Raw genomic sequence first — 22,887 nt, forward strand, 5'->3', positions numbered from 1 at the left:
CGACGAGAACTTACCACTGTGATTAAGTAGTTATATTTAACATCCTTCATAGTTCGTACGCTTGATGCGAGAGCGGTTTGTATATAACCAGCCATAGGTACAATGAGACCTTCTCTGTTTGTGACATAAAAAAATCTGTTTACAAGTAGCGTTAGTATGAAATAGGTTATTAATTCACTAAGGGAGAATTAGAAGAAATCCTGTCCAAAAGCAAGTTGCGTAACTTAAAATATGACTTAGTTCTTGCAGACCGTAGGGGACGCATTTGTCATTTATTAACTTGTAATTCAAAAAAATTATAGGTGACCAAAACGAAAGTACTTAAGCGTTATACAAGGAGAGGTGATAAAATGGTTGTAAGTTGTGAGAAGGTTGGTAAAACCGAGCAATATAATAAACAAAATGAACGCATGTAATGATTATTATGAGATTGTGGGTGCTGGCTGTGTAGGACTGACTGAGCACAGACTGTGAAGAAGATATCAAAAAAACTGGCACATGTTTATCAAGTTAGAGAGGGTAGTTAAGCCCTTAATATAACCATGTTTAATAAATAGTAATTTTCCTTTTAGCGAGACTCGGACTGGGTCATTGAACTCGACCAAAATAATTTGGTTGGAAACGAACAGTTCGCACATCACAAGTCTGGCTATCATCTGGTCCTGAATCCTATCAACTAGATTATGATTAACGATCAGTTCTAGAGAATAAGGCTCGCTCTGACTGCCACTGTAATTTGGAATCCTTAAAACATTCCACAAGTTTAACAGTGAAGAATCTTCAGAAAGAAAGAGCGTGCTGATACTGATATCTGTCCTCGAAGTTCAAAGGTCATAGCATCAAATAGAGACCCAAGAACCACTAGCTTTATATAATTTTAATTATTTAAACTTTGCAATAGTAATAAATGTTATATGACACATTTAAATAATAGTTTATTTCTGATACAGTATTTTTGTTTTACAAAATAAATATAGTCAAACAAAGAAATACTTTGCAAATTCCAGCAACGTTACTACAGTTATTTGAGAGTTTTAAGTGAAAACTGATAATTGGTACATTATTTAAGAATATACGTTTAGACACTTTGTCGCTCATATATGTGTTCTGTTATGTGCTAAGGAAGAAATGTTACGTAGAGACTTGTTTCTTGCAATTTTTTTCTCGACAATATGATTTACTAACGGAATTATATTACAATATTCGGATTATTTTAATTGCGTTGACAACATCATTATAATAACTTTTATATTGATAAAATTAAACCATCATTTTATTTTTTTCAGTTACAGAACATACAATACAGAAAACGACGATTTCTCGTAAAAAAACTGCTTCTTATCAATTTAAACTTTCACATATTTTTATCATCTAATTTATAAATCGAATGAGTTTGTTAAATATTTTAATCGATATGATTTTAGGAATATCCTTGTTTTTATTTTGCTGTTTTGACGTCTAGTCTACTCCTATATATTTATAAAGGGGAAAATCATCTTGTGACCCTGCCCTGGATGGGGCAAGAGGGAGTGTAAGACACTTACTGACTAAAAACCCCCGTGCCTTCTCCTGCTCCGAGCCAGGCCGCGGTAGATCATTAGCTTGCAAAAAAAAAGTATACTTCTATTTTGACGTCTAGTCTAGTTGACGTTTAGTAGGTGGTAAGTATTTTAACGTCTAATATACCACAGATAACTGATGTCCAGTCTCTCATAAAAATCCATCAATCAACCTCCTGCATACACTGTTACACCACAGCTATGTTTCCGTATTTTAGTATGAGCTCTACATGACTCCGTTTTTGTTACCTTTCCAATTAACCCAGTTCGTGAATGTCAACATGCACTTTAATTATTATATCTCTCGTGTAAAATGTAATCTGATAAGATGTTTTTAAAAACATTTTCGCGTTGAAATATATACGAGCTGTAAAAAAAATTTGGATTACAATCTGTACGTTGATATAAAAAATGAAGTAGAAGTACATTTGGATTCATAAATATCATTCAATTTACTTTGAATGAACCAAATATATTGATTTTGTGCTATTTGGCTTGTTTAGTTATTATATACCTACATATATATAATGCGTGTTTGTTTGTGTTTTCCTGTCTCAAAGGTACAGTATTCATAATAATATTGACACGTGAAGCGTAGTCTTTGTATCCCTTTTTAGGAGAGTTGAGTCAATGGACGAAATAGTAATTTGACACGGTCATATATTATATGAAGAAGAGGAGAACAAAGACAGTTATTATATAAAGTATACGAGAAGTATATTAAATTATTTAAAATGAACATCACATACTACCTTACCTTTACCTTCACCTTTACCTCACAATCCGTGAAGATCTCAACGTGTGTGTCGTCACTAAACGTGATACACAAAGACATTTCTATTTTACTATTGAACCTGATTCTTGAATCAATTACTGGTCGTAATTAGCCGGGCGGGATTAAAGAAGATAATCAAAATTAAGTTAAAGTTAGATAAAATTATGTTCGAAATTTAAATTAAATTATAATAATAATAATTAAATATGTAATGAAAATGTCATGTGATAAGTCGCTGTTCCTGTATAACTCGGACGAAAGCGAGAAGCAATAATTTCAGATTACTTTTTGCATCTTTTTTATTTCAATCCATAATTTTATAACAAAATCAATTAACAACTGTATATTGTTGTAAACAGTTATGTCTCTGTAAGTTTATCGAACATGTTCAAGGCGTAGTTGTTCCTTAAGTTGTGCTGACTTCGGGTTTTCGCTTTTCCAAGTCATTAATATTGTAACGAGCTAAGATAATTATTGTAAAGCATTCTCTTAGATCTACGTTTATTTATTATAAAAAGATATTACTTTGTATGATAGTTTTTTTAAGTTTATACTGTTATTGATATAACTTGATAGGTATTTACATTTCTAGAAGTTCAATTTTATATTAATTAATGTCATTAGTAAGATTAAATACGCGTTTGCTACATGTTTTAATATTATTTTTAAAATGGAAGTGTTACAATCTTAAGCGCTTAATAGTAGCGTCAAAATTTATTTCAAAGTTACAGCTTGTTTTGCGAAGAGAGTTAAAATATTACGTCCAAAAATTAATTTAAACTAGAACGTTACCATGGAAGATGTTTTTTTTTTACTAACATTTATTTCTAATAAATAAATAAATGTATTTAAAATGTTTTGAACAAATGTTTTGAACATTGCTTTAAAGTTGAAACGGTTAAGCGTGATCTGTTGACCTCAAATAAAAAATGCGGGTCACTGGCTTTGTTGGGCGTACTCTGAAAACAATTTAATTAATTTAGGGATGAAAAACATGAGTATGGTTACTTTAGGATAATTACAATCATTATTCGAGTGATATCATTAGAAAACTGCATGGAAGGAAATATATTTTGGCCTGTGGTTATAGACAAGAGTTATAATTAAATTTTTAAAAGTAATTAAACTAATTAAATAGATTAACTGTGTCTATGAAATATCTGGTTGTACAAAAAAAAAATCAAAATAATTAACACTATTAATGAACTAAAAAGCCATAAAATGTCACAATTGCTTAAAATATACAACATACGCCCTATATTTAATTAAATCCTTTTTTTTTCTAATTAAATACATGGCAATTTCACGCCAGACACAAGAGATGTCACTAAAGGTGGATGCACACGGTTCACAGCAAAATTATCCAGCTACGTCATCTTACAATTAGTAATAACATAAAAATATCGTACATACAACGGGAGTACCGGTTTAAAATTATGCACTTAAGGACGCTACCAACTAGCAATTAATTGCATTTAGTATGGATTTAAACGAAATATTTTATTTTGTAGGCTCGTGTGTAGGTAGCTTGAGTGCTTGAATTGCATCGGAACAGTCTGTCGCGTCGCGAGCGTCGGCTTGATTAAAGAGTTCACATTGCATTGACACTTGATAGTTTGAAAGTGCTGGGATTTAGCGAGGCTTGGTTCGGCTTCAAATTATTTTCGTGTCATATAGTAGATTTTCATGTCACAGAGTAGATTATCTTATGCTATGTGTGCTAACAATGAAATGTTCATTCATGGTAGAAATTATTTTATAGTAAAATCAAGACTTTCGCGAGCAATAATTTATCTAAAACTAATTATTTCGGATTTACTACACTTTTTATTATTATTTTAAACGCCATCCTCCCGACGTTTCGGTTGCTTTGCAGCAACCGTGATCACGGCCAGACGAGATAAAAGTGCCTTTTCATAAAATAATAAAAAGGCGTAGTAAATCCGAAGATTATGATACACTTGTTGTATTTAGATGTTATAATTGTCTAAAAAGTGGAAGCCAGAGGAGGACTGATTGATTTCTTCAATTACTGTGATCGAAAATATAGTTGACTTGTGGCTTGTAGTTAAAAATTTAGTTTTTTGTTTCCGAAATTATTTATGGGGTTTTCCAATAGGGACGCTTGAACTTTGACAGCTGATTGCGGCCATGTTGTTTGAGTGACAGCTGTCAAATGTAGTGTGTTATATTCATTCCGTCCTCCCAAACCACCATGGCAGGTTACAGTGTCGAGCAGCACGTGCAAATCATAAAATTGTTTTATGAAAATGGGTCTTCAGTTCGAGCAACGTTCCGCGCACTTCGCCCGTTTTACGGTCGCGATGATCGTCCTGCCGAGTCGACTATCCGTCGATTGGTGGACAAATTCGAGTCAACCGGGTCAGTTAACAATCAGTCAGTCAATTCCGCGTCGCGCACAGGAACTCGGCCTTTCGCAGACGACAACTTGGCGAATTTTGCGTTGTGACTTGAGCCTGCACCCGTACAAGATCCAGCTGACCCAAGAGCTCAAGGTTAATGACCATAGACAGCGCCGTGTGTTCGCTGACTGGGCATTAGAGCAGTTGGAAGTTGACGCCGATTTTGGCAAAAAAATCATCTTCAGCGACGAGGCGCATTTTTGGATGAATGGCTATGTCAACAAGCAAAATTGCCGTATTTGGGACGAGACCAATCCACACGAGGTTCACCAAGTGGCAATGCACCCGCAGAAAGTGACTGTTTGGTGCGGATTTTGGGCCGGAGGCGTGATTGGTCCGTATTTTTTCGAAAACGATAATGGTGTGGCCGTCACCGTCAATGGTGAGCGATACCGGTCGATGATAACCAACTTCTTTTGGCCTGAAATCGAGAATATGGATCTGGACAACATGTGGTTTCAACAGGACGGCGCTACGTGCCACGCAGCACACGCTACGATGGAAGTTCTGCACGAGCAATTTCTGGACATGGTCATCTCGCGCGGAGGCGACGTGAACTGGCCACCGAGATCGTGCGATTTGACCCCGCTGGACTTTTTCTTGTGGGGTTTTCTTAAGTCGCAGGTCTATGCCAACAAGCCGCAAACCACCGATGCCGTCAAAGTCAACATACGCCACGCCATCGATCAAATACAGCCCGATTTGTGCGCCAGAGTCATCGAAAATTGGACCTTTCGTGTGCGCTCCACCAACCGAAGCCGTGGCGGTCATTTGAATGATGTCATATTCCATACATAATGGGATCAATAGACCTTCCAAATAAAAAAAAAATTTCGCAAATATCTTTCCTACATGTATTTTTTTTTGCATTTCAAAGATCAAGCGCCCTTAATGGAAAACCCTATATAAGAATATAATGTATTAATCGTTTCGAAATTTCTTTTTTTAATTCACACTTAAAATTGAAAATTAAAAATATGTTAGTCGGTCGACTCCTTAGAATAATTATACTGTAAGTAACAAAAATGTGTTAATAGTAATTATATTAAAATAAATATAGTAATTGAAGTTATATTTTTTCATATAAAATACTTAGTATCAAGTCCAAAGACTCGCACACGCGACACCTACAGCTTTCGAAATAGAAAGAGTGCGGTACACATCGGAAGGATGGCTCACTTTGATACCAAAGCTTTTCGTTATAAGACTCAACTAAAAATATATAAAAGTAAGAAAGGATTACGAAAAGAGCTTTGCAAAAGCCTACAAAATAATATTTAAGCTCGGAAATTACGTTTTTATAAATGGGTGTAATTTGTTTTGGTACTTCATTCAAATTCCTTGTATTTTCACGTGATAGACTTTACGTGCGATATACCCACAACGCTTCAATGAAGTTTTAAAGAAAACTGCAGTTTTAATGCCATTCCCATACTAAAATTAATATGACTGCTTATAAAGTTGGGGAAGAATCGTCGTAAGACATTTTTATTATATAGTTTTTCTTCCACATTTTTCTTAATGCGGTAGACAGTTAAAAAAAACATTAAAAACCTGGGGTTAAAGAGATGTCATTCGTTGAGTGTCGCAAACGCTTAGTGCTGCGTTACTTTATATATTCTGTTCTACGAATTCTTTAAATTTCTTGTAAAAATACATTATTTTAAATATATGTTTATAATATTGTTTAACACTTTTTTTTGTAAATCTCAAAACTACAATCATTATTTTAGTCATGATTTTCACATATCCTTATATGATATATCCCGATACGTAACATATATCTTGATACGTAACATAAATATCTTTTGTTATTTTAAAACGTCATTATATTTAGGTAATGTAGCCCTTAAAAAAGGTTACACTATACGTTAATAAAACAGAAAGTATTTAACTTTACAAAAATTCTACCCTATTGTTGTTAGGTTCAGTTTGTAATTGTAGCCGGAGCTGGCTGTTCGCTCGAGAGCTAATAACGTTAAATAGGCTTCAAGTCCGCACTATGAACATAATTGAATCTCCTCTCTCGCACCATTTATTTGCATAGTAAAAATTTTATTTACCCAGCCGAAGTTAGTAGACAGGATGTAAGTTTAAAATGATAATTTAAACTGTGCGTTGCCAGAGAACATTTAGATTTCACTATGGAATTATAGTATAAAATTATTGACATACTGAGATTTATAGCGTACTTTATCATACCAATTATCGCTTCTATGCAAATATAACAATTATAGAGCGGTATAACCCCTGGCCATATCTCGTTCGAAGCCGTTATACTATAACAAGTAAAAGGCATTAGGCCTAGCCTAGGCCAGCGGATAATTGAAGTTCCTAGGAAACATTAGCTTAATCGATGATAAAATGCAATTTCAATGTGTCTAGTTGATGACAAATTGATAAATATTTACGTCAGTATGTTAATGAATCTGTTAACAGCAATCTCTTTTGTTTTAAACTACAGTTTCCAATAATAATGAGATGTTTAAAATAGTTTTTGTGTTGAATTCAGCATTTTTTGGCCATTGTCCACTCATGTAAGACAATTTAAAGATGTAGATATGGTTCCTATGTATACATAAACTAATGCTCTTTCCACATCGATTATTAAAATTTTGAGTCAAGTTTTCAACTTAATATTTCTTTTATGTTAGGAAATAATTTTTGGAAATATAAATTTTTAATAGCAACACCAAATAACATGTCACGTTTGAATCATGAACGGTGTTGCCAGATGTTATATTATTAGGAGTATAATAATTTATATTTTTTTTTTCATCAACGAGGCTTTTAAATGACAGATTTTTTTAAATATTTTTAGAAAATAATCACATGAACGCAACGTTAAAAATATTAATTTAAGTCAGGCATTAAGAAATTTTATTACTATGTTTGTAACATAAAATAATTTTTGGTCGTAATTTAAAGATTTCCCGTATAAAACTGTAAAGCTATCTCAGAGGAGCGGTTCCCCACACATTCGCCCTCAAGTCATATTTTACTCAACGTGTCCCGGATCATAAATCAAACATTGTTATTTTGTGTTCGGTATTTAAAGCGGGGAAGTCATATTCATGCATCGTGATAGTATAATGTGCGTTATTTGTTCGACTCACGTTCGATCTTCGATAATGCTGCTGTTGAATGAAGGATACCACGACTGAATGATTCATATTGAATGATGAATGATTCGACGGGATATATTTTGATTATTCCATCCCTATATATGAGTTTGTACTTTATTTTCTTAGCTCGATTTAAAATAATATCTTTATTAGCTTTGAAGGAAATATAATATAAGTTTCCGATCCTGCTGTAGTTGAAGTTAATAAATTTATTCTAGGAAGTTACAAATGCCCTCAGTCCAAACAGATCGATCTTCGCCCTGCCGACAAAAGGTGTCGAGATTCAGTTCACTGCATTGTTTCGTTCGCTGTTTAAATCTATGTTTGATTGTCTTTATATTACTTGCCAGAGAATTAACTCAAAATATGTGAGATAAACTAGCGCACTTTTTATAGTTATATTTTTCTACTTCATTATCTAATAATTCAGAGATATTTAAGATACTTACTGTTACTTTGTTTTCAATTAAGATCTTTAATTCGTGTGTAGGCTTTATTTTTTTGATGTTAAAAAACTGTGGATCTATTTTACAACTTTGTTGATAAAATCATTAATTTAAGTACGTTAAGAAATACTTTGTTTAATTTAAACCAATTTCGTTTGTTACAAATTCCAGGATAAAGTATTGTAAATAAAACTTTATTCTCTGATAAGAAAAATAGAGACTTTGAGAGGAAAGCAGAAATATAAATCGGACTAACAGCTGTCATGTAGAACCAAATGTATTGTGGGCAAACAACAAATTACCGAAATCTGAGATAATTATCTTCCCCTTCGTTTAATTGATCACACATGTGTGAGTGAAACTATCGTGTGAAAATAGTAGTAGGATGTGATATTTGAGGGTCGCGGTTGAGATAAATTTAGATTGAACGTGTTGTCTTTTCTGCTGGGTTCAATACTACAGTGACATAAAAACCTTACAAATATATTCCCTTAATCCGTTAGTAATTAGTGCACTAAATCAAAGGCCAGCAATTTTTATTACTATTAAATAATACGTATTTCATATTGACAGCTCACACGATTATATTGAGTAATATTTTGTATACTATATTCGTATCAAAAAATATTACTCATCTTTGGGTTTCAAGAACATTAAAATGGACGTTACACTTCTTAGATTTTATTTTCACTTTAGATCTTTATTATTTACAGTATGGTTATCATTGTTACATTAAATATTTACATTGTTATATTTTAAGATTGATTCGGTTAGAATTATACGATCTTATTATTTGATAGTAATTAAATAGCGTTACATATACTGGCGGAAATCTCAGATTTGTCTTGTATTACGGTATCTGATTTTTCTTTACTATTATAAGGACATTCGTTCGTAATGAAGATAAAAATTTAATTATTTTCAATCCTTATAAATAACAACATTAAAATAGCGCAATAAGAGAATCAGAAATAATGAAAAATTATACACTTTAGTCGAGTCTGGAAAAGCAGTAGGTACAATAATAGCGAACTCTAAAGTAAATGCTCCGGGCGGGATTCCATTTAAATTTAATAAAAAACCTTTTATAAAAATCAAAGCCTCCATTTAATGTAACTGAGTTGCGGCGAGTTACGGCATGCGCTGTGCCTTAAGGCTATTGTGGTTCGGAGTGCACTAGAGCTGTCTCCGGGACCTCTTACGCATGTCTACTCTCATAGCACGCGCATTTAGAATGTAAGTTGGCAAGCTAACTGAGGATTGCTCTTTGATGTTTTCGGACCTGTCTGGACAATTTTATATGAAATAATGAACGTCTCGATGATATTAAAAAAAAGATAGTAAGGGAGTTGAAAAAGTATTTTGAATATGAAACCAGTTGGTCAGTTTTAAAGACGGCAACGTAAGAGTCGCTCGGTTTACTTAGAGATGAGTTATGTTTCATTATAATTAAATAAAAGAGTGTGTTAACATGCACAGACATATTTTTCCTTTACTTATAATTATTTATTACTATGGCATATTAGAAGAAAATTGATTGATGTCAATTGATTATGAATCGCATAATAATCTACGCACAGACAGTTCACGATAGATACGTTTAACGTATAATTTTTTATGATGAATACTCATTTTAAACGTAAAGGTCGCGTAAATTAATGGCAGTTGAGTTTCTTAACTACATTTATTTAAAAGCCTCGCTCTGTCTGATTGCGTGATCTAATAAATTATACAATTCGGATTGATTTTCGTCCCTCGTTTGTTGGAGAGCTCTCACTTCCGACATTATGCAAATCACCATCATCCAGCAGAGGGCACGTCTGGCGCACACTCTAGATACTATTTATTGACCTTTTTTTTTTTTTTTTTTGATGACGCAGGGAAACTCTTTTTACGAGCCGTCTCACCGGCCTTGGTGGGGCCGAAGAGGATGTGTGAGACTCGACCTGGGCAGGTCCCTACTCACTAAAACCACTGCGAAAGCCATCGGCCGCTATGTTGGTGCACCCCGGATCTGTCAGCGACAGGGCACACCAGCGACTGGCCGGTCCTGGCAAAGACCGGACTTACTCCCTCGGAGAAAGGGGGCGATCCCGGCAATTAGGACCGCCCCGACGACGCCGGGCTTTCACAGGAGCCGGGTTACCAGCCCGACCCCAGCCCGGGGCGCAGGGGCGCTATTGGAGGAGGCGTTGATATCGCCCCCGGCGCGCCCCCGTCCGTCGTCTGCGGAGGGAGGGTGCATCAGCCGCAACCTCCCGTTCCCGCTCAGATGCCTCCTTCGTGGACATGACCGTCTCACAGAAGGAGGACACCGCCATCCAGGACCTGTCACTCTCGAGCATCTTCTCCGCGACACTCGAAAGCGACAAGTCCACTCCGCCGAGTGCCGCCACAAGGTCTTGGCGCTGCGCAGCCCATCTCGGGCACACCTCGAGGGTGTGCTGGGCTGTGTCCACCGCAGCGCCGCACTCATGGCAGCCTCCTTCCGGCTCTCTCCTGGCCACCCGACACAAGTAGTCACCGAAGCAGCCGTGCCCGGTGAAAACCTGCGTCAGACGGAAAGTGAGAGGCTTGCGTTTCCGCCTCATCCAACGCTCTAGGACCGGACGGAGCGCAGCCGTTGTACGTTTACCGTACGGCTGCCCCGCCAGGTCCTCCCCCCACTCCCGCATAAGGCGCGACTCCCCCTGCCGGCGAACCGCCCGGATCTCCTCTGTCGAAGGGTTCTCTCCGAGAGCCCTCCTACCCGAGACGTAAGAGAACACCTCGGCGAGAACCGACGCCACAAGATCCCAAGGCGGATCGCCGGCAAGAGCCGTCGCTGCGGCCCAGGAGACCGTACGGTACCCCCTAACCACCCTCACCGCGGGCGCCCTTTGCGCGGAGCGCAGAAGGGCCTTGACCCCGCGGCTCATCGGGCGATCAGCCCAAACGGGAGCACCGTACGTGGCTATACTCCGACAGACCCCAGAGTATAGCCGCCTGCAAGCTGCGCTGGGACCTCCGAGGTTCGGGAGGAATTTCCCCAGCGCACCTGCCGTCCTCATGACCTTCGGCACCAACTCTCTGAAATGGGGCACGAAGGTCCACCCTCCGTCAAGGGTGAGCCCCAGATATTTCATGGTAGGGCTCACCCTGACGCTCCCTCCTCCTATGAGGAGGGTGGCACCCGGCGGGGGTCCTTTCCGCCCAGTCCCGCGGAAGAGGAGGGCTTCGGTCTTGTCGATTCTGACCCGAAGCCCCAACCTCTCTATGCGGCTGACCACGAGAGCAGTTCCGACCTCGGCCAGCCGCGCCGCCTCCTTGTAGCTCCGTCCCCGGGATAAGACGAGGGTGTCATCAGCGTAGCATATGACACCCATCCCGGGGAGGAGGCGGCTCCGCAGGACCCAGTCATACCCGACGTTCCACAGGACAGGTCCCAATACCGAACCCTGTGGAACGCCGTTGTCGACTGTCCACCACTCTATGGACCCCCTCCGGTTCTCGACTGCCACCCTCCTCTGGGAGAGGTAGCTGCCTAACAGCCTCCTCAGATACAGGGGCACTCCGAAGTATACGAGTGCCGCCTGTATCGCGCTGTGTGGGAGGCTGTTGAAGGCGTTGGCGATGTCCAACGACACCGCCAACACTACCTCTCCTCTGCGTTCCGCCTCTTCCGTCACCGCCCTCAGGCGTTTGAGGGCATCAACGGTCGACCGGTGGGCTCGGAACCCGAACTGGGACTCTGAAAGTCCCGGTCCCGAGCCTTCCTCCAGGTGCCGAACGAGACGGGTGGCTATAATCTTCTCAAAAGCCTTCCCCGCCTCGTTCAGCATAACCACCGGTCGCACCGCCGAAGCCGAGTCCGGAGGCCGGCTGCCTTTCGGAAGTAGGCATAGCCGGCCTTCCTTCCAGGCCCTCGGGAACTGCTCGGACCTCAGACAGAGGTCGAACAGTTCCCTGAGGGCTCCTCCGAGGTGCACCAGGGAGAGGGCCAGAACCCTCCCGTGCACCCCGTCCGGACCCGGTGCGCTCTTCTTACTCTGGAGGCGAGCCAGAATCGCCTCCATTTCAGCCTCCGTGACGGTGGGCGGAACGCGGTCGCCCTCTTCCAGCGTCTGCCGAGCCATTCTGGGGGGAGTGAATCCCGCCGGGGCGTCGGGGAAGAGTTCCCCGACGATCCCCCTCAGAACAGCCGGCTGGAGCACCTCCGTGATGGGGGCCGACTGGGCGCAGATTTTGTTCCGCGCCCGCTTGTACGGTCGGCCCCAGGGGTCTCGATCGAGCCCCTCCACCAGCTCCAGCCAGGCTGCCTCTTTGGCTCGGCAGATGGCCTGCTGCAGGATCAACTTTTTCGCCACGTAGACCCTGTACAGCCGGCCATCACGCTCCTCGTCCTGGGGGCGGCGTCGCCTGCTCCGGGTATATGCCCTCCTGGCCCCGTTGCAGGCGACCCGGAGGTCGGAAATGTGTTCCGACCACCAGTACACCGCACCCCGCGGGGGTGGACGTCCAACGGGGGGCATCGCCGCTCTGCAGATGTTATTGAGAACGTCCCCAAAGCGACTAGCCCCCTCGTCCACCCCCAACTCTTCACTCCCCGGGAGACTCCAGCGGCCGACAACGGCCGCTTCCTCAGCCAGCTCCCGGTTGAGCCTTGACAGGGCCCAACGCGGGAACCGACTTCTCTCCCGGGACGACGAGGTACTCGACGCTGGACTCCGGCGACCGGCAGGAGTGGCAGACACTTCGAACCGTATGTAGCGGTGGTCCGAAAGCGTCTCCACTCCTGCCTCAACCCTCCATCCCTCCACTCTGCGTGCGATGGTCGGAGTGGCGAACGAGACGTCCACCACTGAACCTCCCAACCGTCGCACGCACGTCTGGACTGTCCCCGTGTTGAGTAGGGACAGCCCGGCAGTTAGCGCCCATTCCTCCAGCTCCCTCCCTCTGGGTGTTGTGAGGGGATTTCCCCACGCCGTGGACTTGGCGTTGAGGTCCCCCATCACAACCACCTGGAGAGGCGCTAACTGCCCTACCACCGGCCCGAGAGAGTCGAGAAATCTCTCAAAGGCCGGCAGGTCGCGGTTCGGAGAGAAATATACCCCGACTATGGCAATCTCCCCCCGAACCGCCGCCACATACCCGTGGCCCCTCGCCTTGACTGCGAGGGGGGGCACGGCGCCCGGCCGCGTGACGATCGCCACGGAGCCGCCCCTGTCCCCCGCCCAATGAGGTAGGGCAGGGACATAGTACGGCTCCGCTATGACCGCCACGTCAACGGCCCACTCCACCATAGACTGCAGGAAGAGGTCCTGAGCCCCGGCGGAGTGGTTCCCGTTGGCCTGCAGGAAACTGAGATGTCCAGCCATTATTCGGACATCTCAGCTCCCGACGCCCGCCTCGAAACCCCCGCCCTTTGTGGCTGGGCCGGGAGTTTCCCACGGGTGGATGGGGGGCGGCACGAATGACCCCCCATAACATGGTCCGCCGGCTTGCTCGCGTCAGCGCACACAGCGCAGCGCGGTGACGCGGAGCACTGGGCGGACTTGTGGCCCTCCTTGCCGCAGCGGTAGCACAAACCGCTGCGGTCTTTTGGACTGGGGCACGCGGCCGCGACGTGCCCCGTTCCCAAGCACTTGAAGCAGTGCTTGGGTCGCGCCTCCATGTGCGAGAGCCGCACCTGGCTCCACCCGACTGACAGGCTGCCCAGCTGCAGCAGCTTTTTAGCCGCCGCAGCCGGCACCTCCACCAGGGCGGAGCCTGTGCCGCGAGGCCCAGGTCGCACGCTACGAACCCTGACCTGGGCCTCGGTGCAGCCCCCCTCCTGCGCGACCGCGGCTATCAGCCGGTCCGCGGTCGTCGCGTCGTTGAGGCCCGTTACTCTTACGTCCGTGAATTTCACGGGCCTCGACACCTCCGCCTCCTCCGCCAGCACAGACTTCAGCTTAGCGGCCAAAGCGTCGGCTTTGTCCGCGCTGGCTGAGCCGGGCACCTCGATGATGCGGGCCCCTGTTGCCGATGAACGGATTTTCAGGGGCCCGATACCCAGCTCCTTCGTATTTACCTCCCTCTCGGCCCTTAAGAGGACCGACAAGTAGGTCGCCCCCTTAGCCGCTGCTTCAGGCCGTAACTTCAACATTACGGCCTGTGAGCGTGGGAGCGCCACTTTCTTGGGGCCCTCCTTAGGGCCCGCCTTCTTTTTTGGTTGTGGCGCCGGTGTTTTGGGTACCGGCACCACTTCCTTCTTTTTGAGGGCCTTGCGGCGGACCACCTCCGTCCACCCCGCCGCAACGGCCCCGGCCCCGGCAGTTATCGCCTCAGTCCTTCCACCGGAGGTGGATGGACCGAAGGCGGTCCAGGCAACCTCCTTCCCCCCCTTTGATTTCTTGGCCTTCCCCTTGGAGGGCGCAGGGAGGGAAGGGAAATCATCCTCTGACACTAATATTACCGGTGCCGGTGACGCCGGTAAAGGGGCTGAGGATTTGGCCCCTCTTTGTATGGCCGCCTGGCGGATCGCCGCTCTGGCAGCCACGGCGACGGCCGAGTTATCTCCCGCCAGGGGAGGGCGGGCGACCTCTTCCCGCCTAAGCCGGGACTCCAACGCGGTCAGCCGTCCATCCACCAGGTTGCCCACCAACCTGGCGATGTTTGCTTCAAGCGCCTGAAGCTGGTCCTGGCCGACCGGCCCACCTGCCTTAACCGCCGCCGCCCTCTCCCTCATCATCTCCTCGTATTGGAGACGGTGAGCGCGTACCTCTTCTTTGAGACCCGCGTTCTCCCTCTGGAGCCGACCAATGTCGGCTCTGAGGCGGTGGGTCTCTTCAGCCTCGGTGCGCGATACGAGCGCATCCAGGGACTCCCTCAGGAAGGCAGAGGCCTTCATAATTCGGGACGAGTAGCCCCCTTTGAGGTTTCTACTCTTTCCCACCAACTCTTTGATAAGGTCGAGGCTTTTCTCGGCCTCGACCTTTATCGCCTCCGCCCCCATTGCTTGCAGGTCCAAAGGAACCTCCCCCCCCTTCCCCTTCGCCTTCCCACCCCCGTCACTCTCCTTTCGGAGCCTCTTTTCGAGGCAGGAGTCGAAGGCAGCCTCCGACTCCTCCTCCTTCCTTTCCCTTAAAAATTTGCGGGCTCTCGCCAGCGTACGGCCGCGGCCCCGCCTTCCCGACACTACCGGACCCCGAAACATCCCACCCCCGGTCTCGGTGTCGGAACCAGATACGTCCGAGAACAGCCGTTTGGCTCCTAACACCGATTCCGGGCGCGATGACATTGAGTCATCCGCAAACACACTCTCCTTCATCTCCTTACCCGGTATTTCCCCCCGGGAACCCCCCCCACCATCATACTCTCTCTCACTCATCATCTCAACCACACTCACAACAACTTCTAACAAACACGAAAGCAAACGAAAAGCAGAAACGAAAAACGACGTCCGTACCCTGCAACGGCTCGAGCGAGACTCCTACTACTATTTATTGACCTACAATATAGGTCATGATGCTTATTAGTGACAAAAATGTGGACTTAACAGATTTTAAGGCTAATTTAATGTTTGTACTTAAATATACATTAATGTGACCCAAGGATTTAAACTTCTTATGCATTTTTAAGAACATTTTTGTTGATGATGAAATGATGCATAACATAGGTTGGTTACTGAACGATATCTTAGACTTTTGCGAGTATTCATTTAAATTAAACTAATATTTTCGGATTTACGTAATCTTGTTAATACATAATATTTATTTATTTGTTTAATATAAAATAACGTAAGTACTTTTGATAATAAGGTTTGGGTCTGTCAGAGTCGGTTTTTAATGACGATTTTGAGAGCAGTAATTTTTTTTTGAATAAAAAATAAAACGCAATGTCTGCGATAGTAAAATGTCAGTGTAATTGATACAAATCGCCGGCGGACGTGTGACCACGTTAACATGGATTAAAATTGACAGAACGCTGGAGGCGCTTCGGATACTGTTAACAGACAAGTTTGATACACTATTGAATTATAGCAGTGAATTTAACGAGTGTGTTGTAATTAATAATTACACATTATGCATATACAGTATATAGTCACATACCAACGTTTATAGTATGTCATTTGCCTGAATGTGGAACTTTTAAAATAATTTTAAAGACAATTAAACATAAATAACTATGTAATATTTTAGATTTATGGAAGTTATTGTTGCAATTATCATAACAGTGTCATGTTTATCAAATATTGTATTTAAAATAAATAAAAACATTATAGTCAATGAAGATACGAATATTATAGAATAATGTCGAGGCGCCTGTGTAGTAGAAGATAATATAAATGGCGTTATTATTATCTTTAATTTTCTATATTCCTTTCATTATTATAATGATCTGATTAACATAATGTCCTAGTATGAAATCTAAGCAAACAGAACTCTCAAGTTAAGGACGCGAGGCATCACGATATCTTAATTGCATTATCAATATTAGTCTTCCAAATTTATGTTTTACTAGTCACATAGTTCATGCATTATACAACAATATTGTACAGTTCACGGCCGTACTCTTCCGTCACGCCAATCGAACATATCCGTATATACGCCCCGACCCCAACGTCCCTCAATTAAGGCTCCTGAATTATTTACTCCTATTGATGACTACGGATTAAGTTCATCATTTAACTTATATAGAAAATCGGCAGCAAATCTCTCTTTAAGTAACAAGCCTTGCTGATAAATAGACTTGAAGGTTTTGCATTAAATCAGAAAAAAGCTAATGTGATGTAAAAAATATTTTCAATAGTCGTATGTATTTCGTCTATAGATACAGCAATGAGTTCTGACCAGAGTTCAGATCTCACGCGGTAGTCCGTCCCATTTGATGCTATTAGTGGACCATTTGTGTGACAATTTCGCTCGAGAGCTTACGTCCTGTCCCGCCCTCGTGCTTGCTATAATGGCAGGACAAAATTGCCACAATCGAGCGGAGTATCATAGAATTGGTTCCCCGCTGCCTGTCTCATTCAGTTCCGAGTGTGAGTTCGCAACGTTTGCGTTGCACATCCAATGACGTAAATGTTATAGAAACTAACCGGCAATGAAGATAACCGAATCAGAAAACGATCCGGCTGAGGCGGATGCGAATGAAAGGTATCACACTCAATATATTAATAGTCCTCTCTTGTATTACGTGTGCTCTTAAACTGTCAAGGTGTGAATGATACGTGAAATAGGTTCGTTCCCTCGCCCTATTTCCCGAGGTATTTGTTTCAATGTTATAAACACGGGTCGTCCTAAATGCGGGGTCGTCGACCGGCTACGCGTTAACGGGGGTCGAAAGTTAAACTTAAAATACAATGTGAATGTCTTCGGTTAATGAGAAATTAATATAGGTGTTTGGAGAATTCACAACACGTAAAATAGTGCACAATTTAATATCGTTATGATGGTAAGCCAGCGATATTTTGCTTGTTTAGCGATTGCCATAACGAATAGGCGTAACATTGGACATGTAACAAATAATATCGTCCCCCTCAAAATTAAGGGATATTTAGGTTATATGATGTTTCTATTAATTCTATTGTATATAAACCCGCTTCTATTAATGCATTTGTATATAAAAATATATCGCAGTTCATGTATAAAACGCTATGAAGCAAGTCGCTAACAAAAATTATAAAAAATTCAAAATGGAATAGCATACAGTCCTTTCACAAAGTCCGTAAAAGAAACCAAAGAAAGTGTGCATGTAGAGGAAAATACAAATAGCGACAGCGTTCTCCCGGCGATGTCCACACTGACTTTAAGTTAGACGTTAAATTTTGTAGTCAATACATAGTTATTTAAAGTAAATAGTAAAATGTTTATGTTTATAATATGCGACGGAAACTATACTCATACGTATATAACAAAATAACTAAATTTACTACCAAGGCATGTCGATCGAGGTTAACAAAAGCGAAGTTTCCAAATTGTTGTGAGGGAATCCAGTGTTTTGATACCACCACATGTATTTCAACTTCTTAAACAATTTAAGAACAGTAATGGTTACCATTTATTTACATTGAAATAAAATATGAGCGTCAGGAAATATGTTCTGAGCAACGAAAATTATGAATGTATATTATATGGCTCGTTATTTTTAACGATGAACAAACAGAATTGAACATTTCGTTAATGAACGAGACGAAAGATTCAACGTGAATGAGGGGGAATTTAGAAATAAATATGTATTAGATATAAGTAATTAATATATTAATTGATTGTGAAGGTTCTGACTGTGGTATCGATCTGTTTATTTGTTTTCTCCTTGGGTTCGCGTGTAACCTCAAACTATGTATGTCGGAGCGGTTTTTGCGGCTTACTAACACGTATAATCAAAGAAGATCGAATAAAATGTATCTATTGCATTTAAAAATCTAATATCATGGAATATTAGGACTATTGGTAATATTCTACAATTTTCTGAATATCGTGACTGTATTATAAAAAAGTGTTAAATATTTGGTAGCCTCCTTTTTACTTATATAAAGCAATATTGCTTCATCATGATGAAGGTAAATCTTATAAATAACTAGTGGTATATTGAGTATCCGACGTAATGTTTTGCGCAACTGGAAAAAATAGTGGCGTCTATACAGCTGTATCAATTACAACGCTACTGACTGACGGACGAGTCCTTCTGTAATACGATATTATTACTTATATGTTTTTTATATTTCTTAACCTATACTAAGTCCGTGATAAATACTCGGTATATTGATTAATTAATATTAAACTAGTTGTTATCTGCGGTTTGCCCTCATATTGAACCCCTTTCGTGATACGAATTATCGTCATTATGAATGATGAAGTCTATTAGATATCTTGAAGATTTTTTAATCAGATTCGGACTCGGTGACCCGCGAACTATTTCGGGATAGTGCCCTTTCGATTATAAAATTGACCATCGGCCTCTAATTGACGAAGTTGCCTTTAGCCGAATTTCTCCTATTTGAAATCGGTTAAAAAGTAGCCTTAACTGCTTAAGACATTACGACTGTGACTACCTGCGAATGAAATTTCACCCAAAATCGGTGCATCCGCTCCAGAGGTTAACCAGAAAAGACAGATATACTGACATTTTTAAAATTGCAGTTTTGATCTAGGTACCGTATGTACTTTCATATGCATTTATTGAAAAATTTAAAGATGGAATCTACAAACAGACACTTAAAATTTATTTATTAATATAGATATAAGTATTGAGTGTATGAAGCCTTTGGCGGTTGCGTAAACAAAGTAAACCAAAGTGGCTTCTGTGGACAAAGGGTTCTAATAAGATTGGTTCACTATCAAAATATAACATAATTAAGTATATTAACAATAACCTGGTTTCTATTTCGCTCTAGGAAACATCCTTATACGAGTCTACGTTAATAACGGTAAACTTATGCTTTTGAAGTGAATAAGAGCGCTTAACCGCTTCCTTTGTCCTTTTCTTTCAGCACAAAGGGATAGAGAGTACGTTCAACGTAAAAAGTCAGTTACTATAGACATCCATTGATCAGTGGGCGGGAGACCAACTCGGCGAAAGCGAACGCTACATTTGTACTACGTAGCGTACCGGCTAGATATCATTAGATGCAACTGGAAATGTACTTTACTCTGAGGTTATAAGGTTCACTTTGGTCAAGCTTTAATAAGCTCTTGCGATCAATTTGAATGTATTATTAGTAGTACGCCACAAGTATATTGAGTATAAAAGTTTAAACTGGCGGTATTCCTAGCTCTCAAAGATTAGGAGAATTTTAAGAAAGGGAAAGTGATATCGTCGCTCCGTATCGTGGATACACATGATTTGTAATAAACAATAGACTCGTGTCTTTGTTCGGGGGATATTAATCCGTTTAATGTAAATCAAATTAATTTCGGTGGTTCTGTGTCACAAAATCTATAACACAGACAAACTTGAGCATTGTTAATATTAGTATTAGTGTCACGAGATGTACAATATATTATCTTTTTTACATACAGATAAGTTAAAGCTATTTAATAGTCTCAGGGCGCGCGTTTGTGTGTATACTTTCGTGTATTTTGTTTACTCTTTATTCTAAATTCCGTTTCTAAGGGATTCACTTTTATTTCGAGGGATTTTAAAAAGAAGATGCAAAGATATTTCGTCCCTTCAATGCAGTCTTTGAGGGTATAATTGTTGTTAAACCAGTTAAAAATTTATATACCATTTGTAATTTACAGACAATGACATATTTTTTTAAATGCGGGAAATATTTATTAATTGTGTTGTTATAATCAATTGATAATAAAAAGATTATTCTTAAAATGTATTAAATGGTATTAGCGTCTACGGGTCCTTTTTTAAATAAGTTTTTATTTGTGTTTTAAATAAATAGAAGTAATTAATGAAAACCGATTATCTTAACAGTTCCATCGGCACTTTGTTGTAAAGAGTTCCAGACTATTTGACCACTTGTATAGAGAGTGTATAGAATTGAAGCCCTCGTTTTGTTAACTATTGTCCCTTGTTTTGTTTAACAGTTTGTTATCCTTGTGACTGCGTCTAAACAATAATTTGGATTGACTTTACTTTTTTACAACAATAAAATATTAAAATTAATTTTCTGAACAAATAATATTTATACTCTGTGTCCAGGCGTGTTTGGTTTAAACAGCCAACATGTTATATGTAAACTTTTTATTGTTGACGCATCATCACGCTTCAAAGGTAGACTAGTAGATGAATTAAAATAAACTTGCCACGTAATAAGTAAACCATTTATGCGGGAAACAGGACCGGAAATCAAACGCTGCCATATTGGATGCGGAAATGGTGCGCTCGTCGCTGGCAGTTATTCGATTTCGTCTAGGAACGTATTTTGTTTTGACGCGGAGTATCATTAAATTAAACGTCGTTTATTGTCTGTGGTTCGATGAAATGGAAGTTAAAGTACAGCCGTATGCAATTGTTCACTACAAATGAACATTGAGTGACTGAGATATAAAATGAATTCCGGAAATAAATGATAAAATACATCGAATAACTATTGGATAATTTTATATTTCTTATATATATGATATTAATGTTTATATGTGTAGATTATGTATCGTTGAAGTTAGATCTCAATTAAATATTATAGAACAAAGAGTTCATTGTCTTTGGAAATCGATCAGGGAATCAGAGTCTTTGTGTCCTCGGTCGTTCATTGTAACGAAATGGTTTAATGACGGCTCAAGATCAGATGATATCTTTTAATTTGTTCATCCAGAAGGAAATGATGCTACAATTATCTTTTCCTTTCTTAACTGCGCTACTATTTTCTTTATCTTTTTTTAAATGCTGTCGTACTGAACGGAATTTTTAATACCACTTCATATTACACAGAATTATGAGTTAAATTTCACGTTAATAGCACACTTTTATAATCTGATTGCTTGTATGATATGCTACTTTTAATGTACGAGATACATTTAGTTGGAACTATTATTATCGGATATATTAGTTATACGATTATGTACATTATTTTACATTTTATCCGTTGTTCCGGTTACTTTAGAGGAATTGTGATTACGGACAGACGACATGAAAGTGTCTGTCAGTTAGTCTGTTATTTGTAATCTTGTTATCTACCGCCAACGATTTCTTAATTATCTCGGATACTACTCTAGATGCACGCGGAATGTGCTAACTGCATCTTGAGGTCTGAAAATCATAGTTTCATTTAATGTTTTGCTACTTTCAAATTAAAATTTTTAAACAATAAAACTATTAAAATAATAATAAGTATTGATTTCACATATTCAGATATCATTTTATTAAACTTATGAGATTTAATGAAAGCTAAGAATGATTTGACTTTTAAATATTACAATAGAAACTAAATGAAAGATGTTTTCTTTATTGGGATACCAGATAGAGATTCAAAGTGTCACTTACAATAAGACAAACCATGGAATAATAATGTTACAAACATTGCAAAAACACTAGCAAAAGTTCTTGACATCGGCTTAAAAACTCCTGAGTAACCATCGTTTGGCATATCGTTATTCACTATTCCGTATTGGTTCCTGTTTATGTAGGAATCCTTTTGGTAGATGAATTAAACAGAGACCACGGAAGTATAATGTAGACGTAAAACATACAGGAATAGAATTGAACACTTGACGGGATGGTTCCGCACGTGAGTCAGGATTCCTCGTCCACAAATTATTCAGTTCTTTCCGTCTGCAAAGTCGTCGATCTCTAAATACATCTCGCTCAGATTTCTCTCGCGTCTTATGATTATTATGAATTTGTATTGAACAGCATACAGTGAGCGCTCGGTACGTACGTATTTGAAAGCGGGGTCGTTTGCTATTGTAGTACTTTGCCACGTTCGTTTTGAATAGACCATAAATCGGCTTATTATCAGAATTTGCTTTTGAAAACTTCGTACGTGATAAATTCGCATTTCATCTGAACGGAATTATTAGGATTTGAATGAGACGTCAGGAAATTTGAAGATAATATTTTATTTAGACACAGTTGAAAACTAAATTAAATTTTGTTTTTTTTATTATTATGAGATAAAAAAAAATCATTTGGATATTTAAA

General features: G+C 40.6%; 1 protein-coding gene across 3 annotated transcripts in view; it reads left to right on the forward strand.

Moving 5' to 3' along the window:
- The window catches only part of LOC116766129 (proton channel OtopLc), a 47,214-nt gene that overhangs the window by 5,180 nt on the left and 19,147 nt on the right, over positions 1–22,887 (forward strand). The window contains exon 1 of one of the 3 annotated variants that reach the window (XM_032655817.2): positions 17,240–17,447. The exons of the other annotated variants lie outside the window; for them this stretch is intronic. Coding sequence (XP_032511708.1) covers positions 17,395–17,447 — 53 coding nt within the window. The 5' untranslated portion in view covers positions 17,240–17,394. Of the gene's footprint in view, positions 1–17,239; positions 17,448–22,887 lie in introns of those variants that run through there. 3 annotated transcript variants of the gene reach the window in all.

The sequence above is a fragment of the Danaus plexippus genome, chromosome 15, assembly GCF_018135715.1.
Source record: "Danaus plexippus chromosome 15, MEX_DaPlex, whole genome shotgun sequence".
In the NCBI taxonomy this organism is placed as follows: Eukaryota; Metazoa; Arthropoda; class Insecta; order Lepidoptera; family Nymphalidae; genus Danaus; species Danaus plexippus.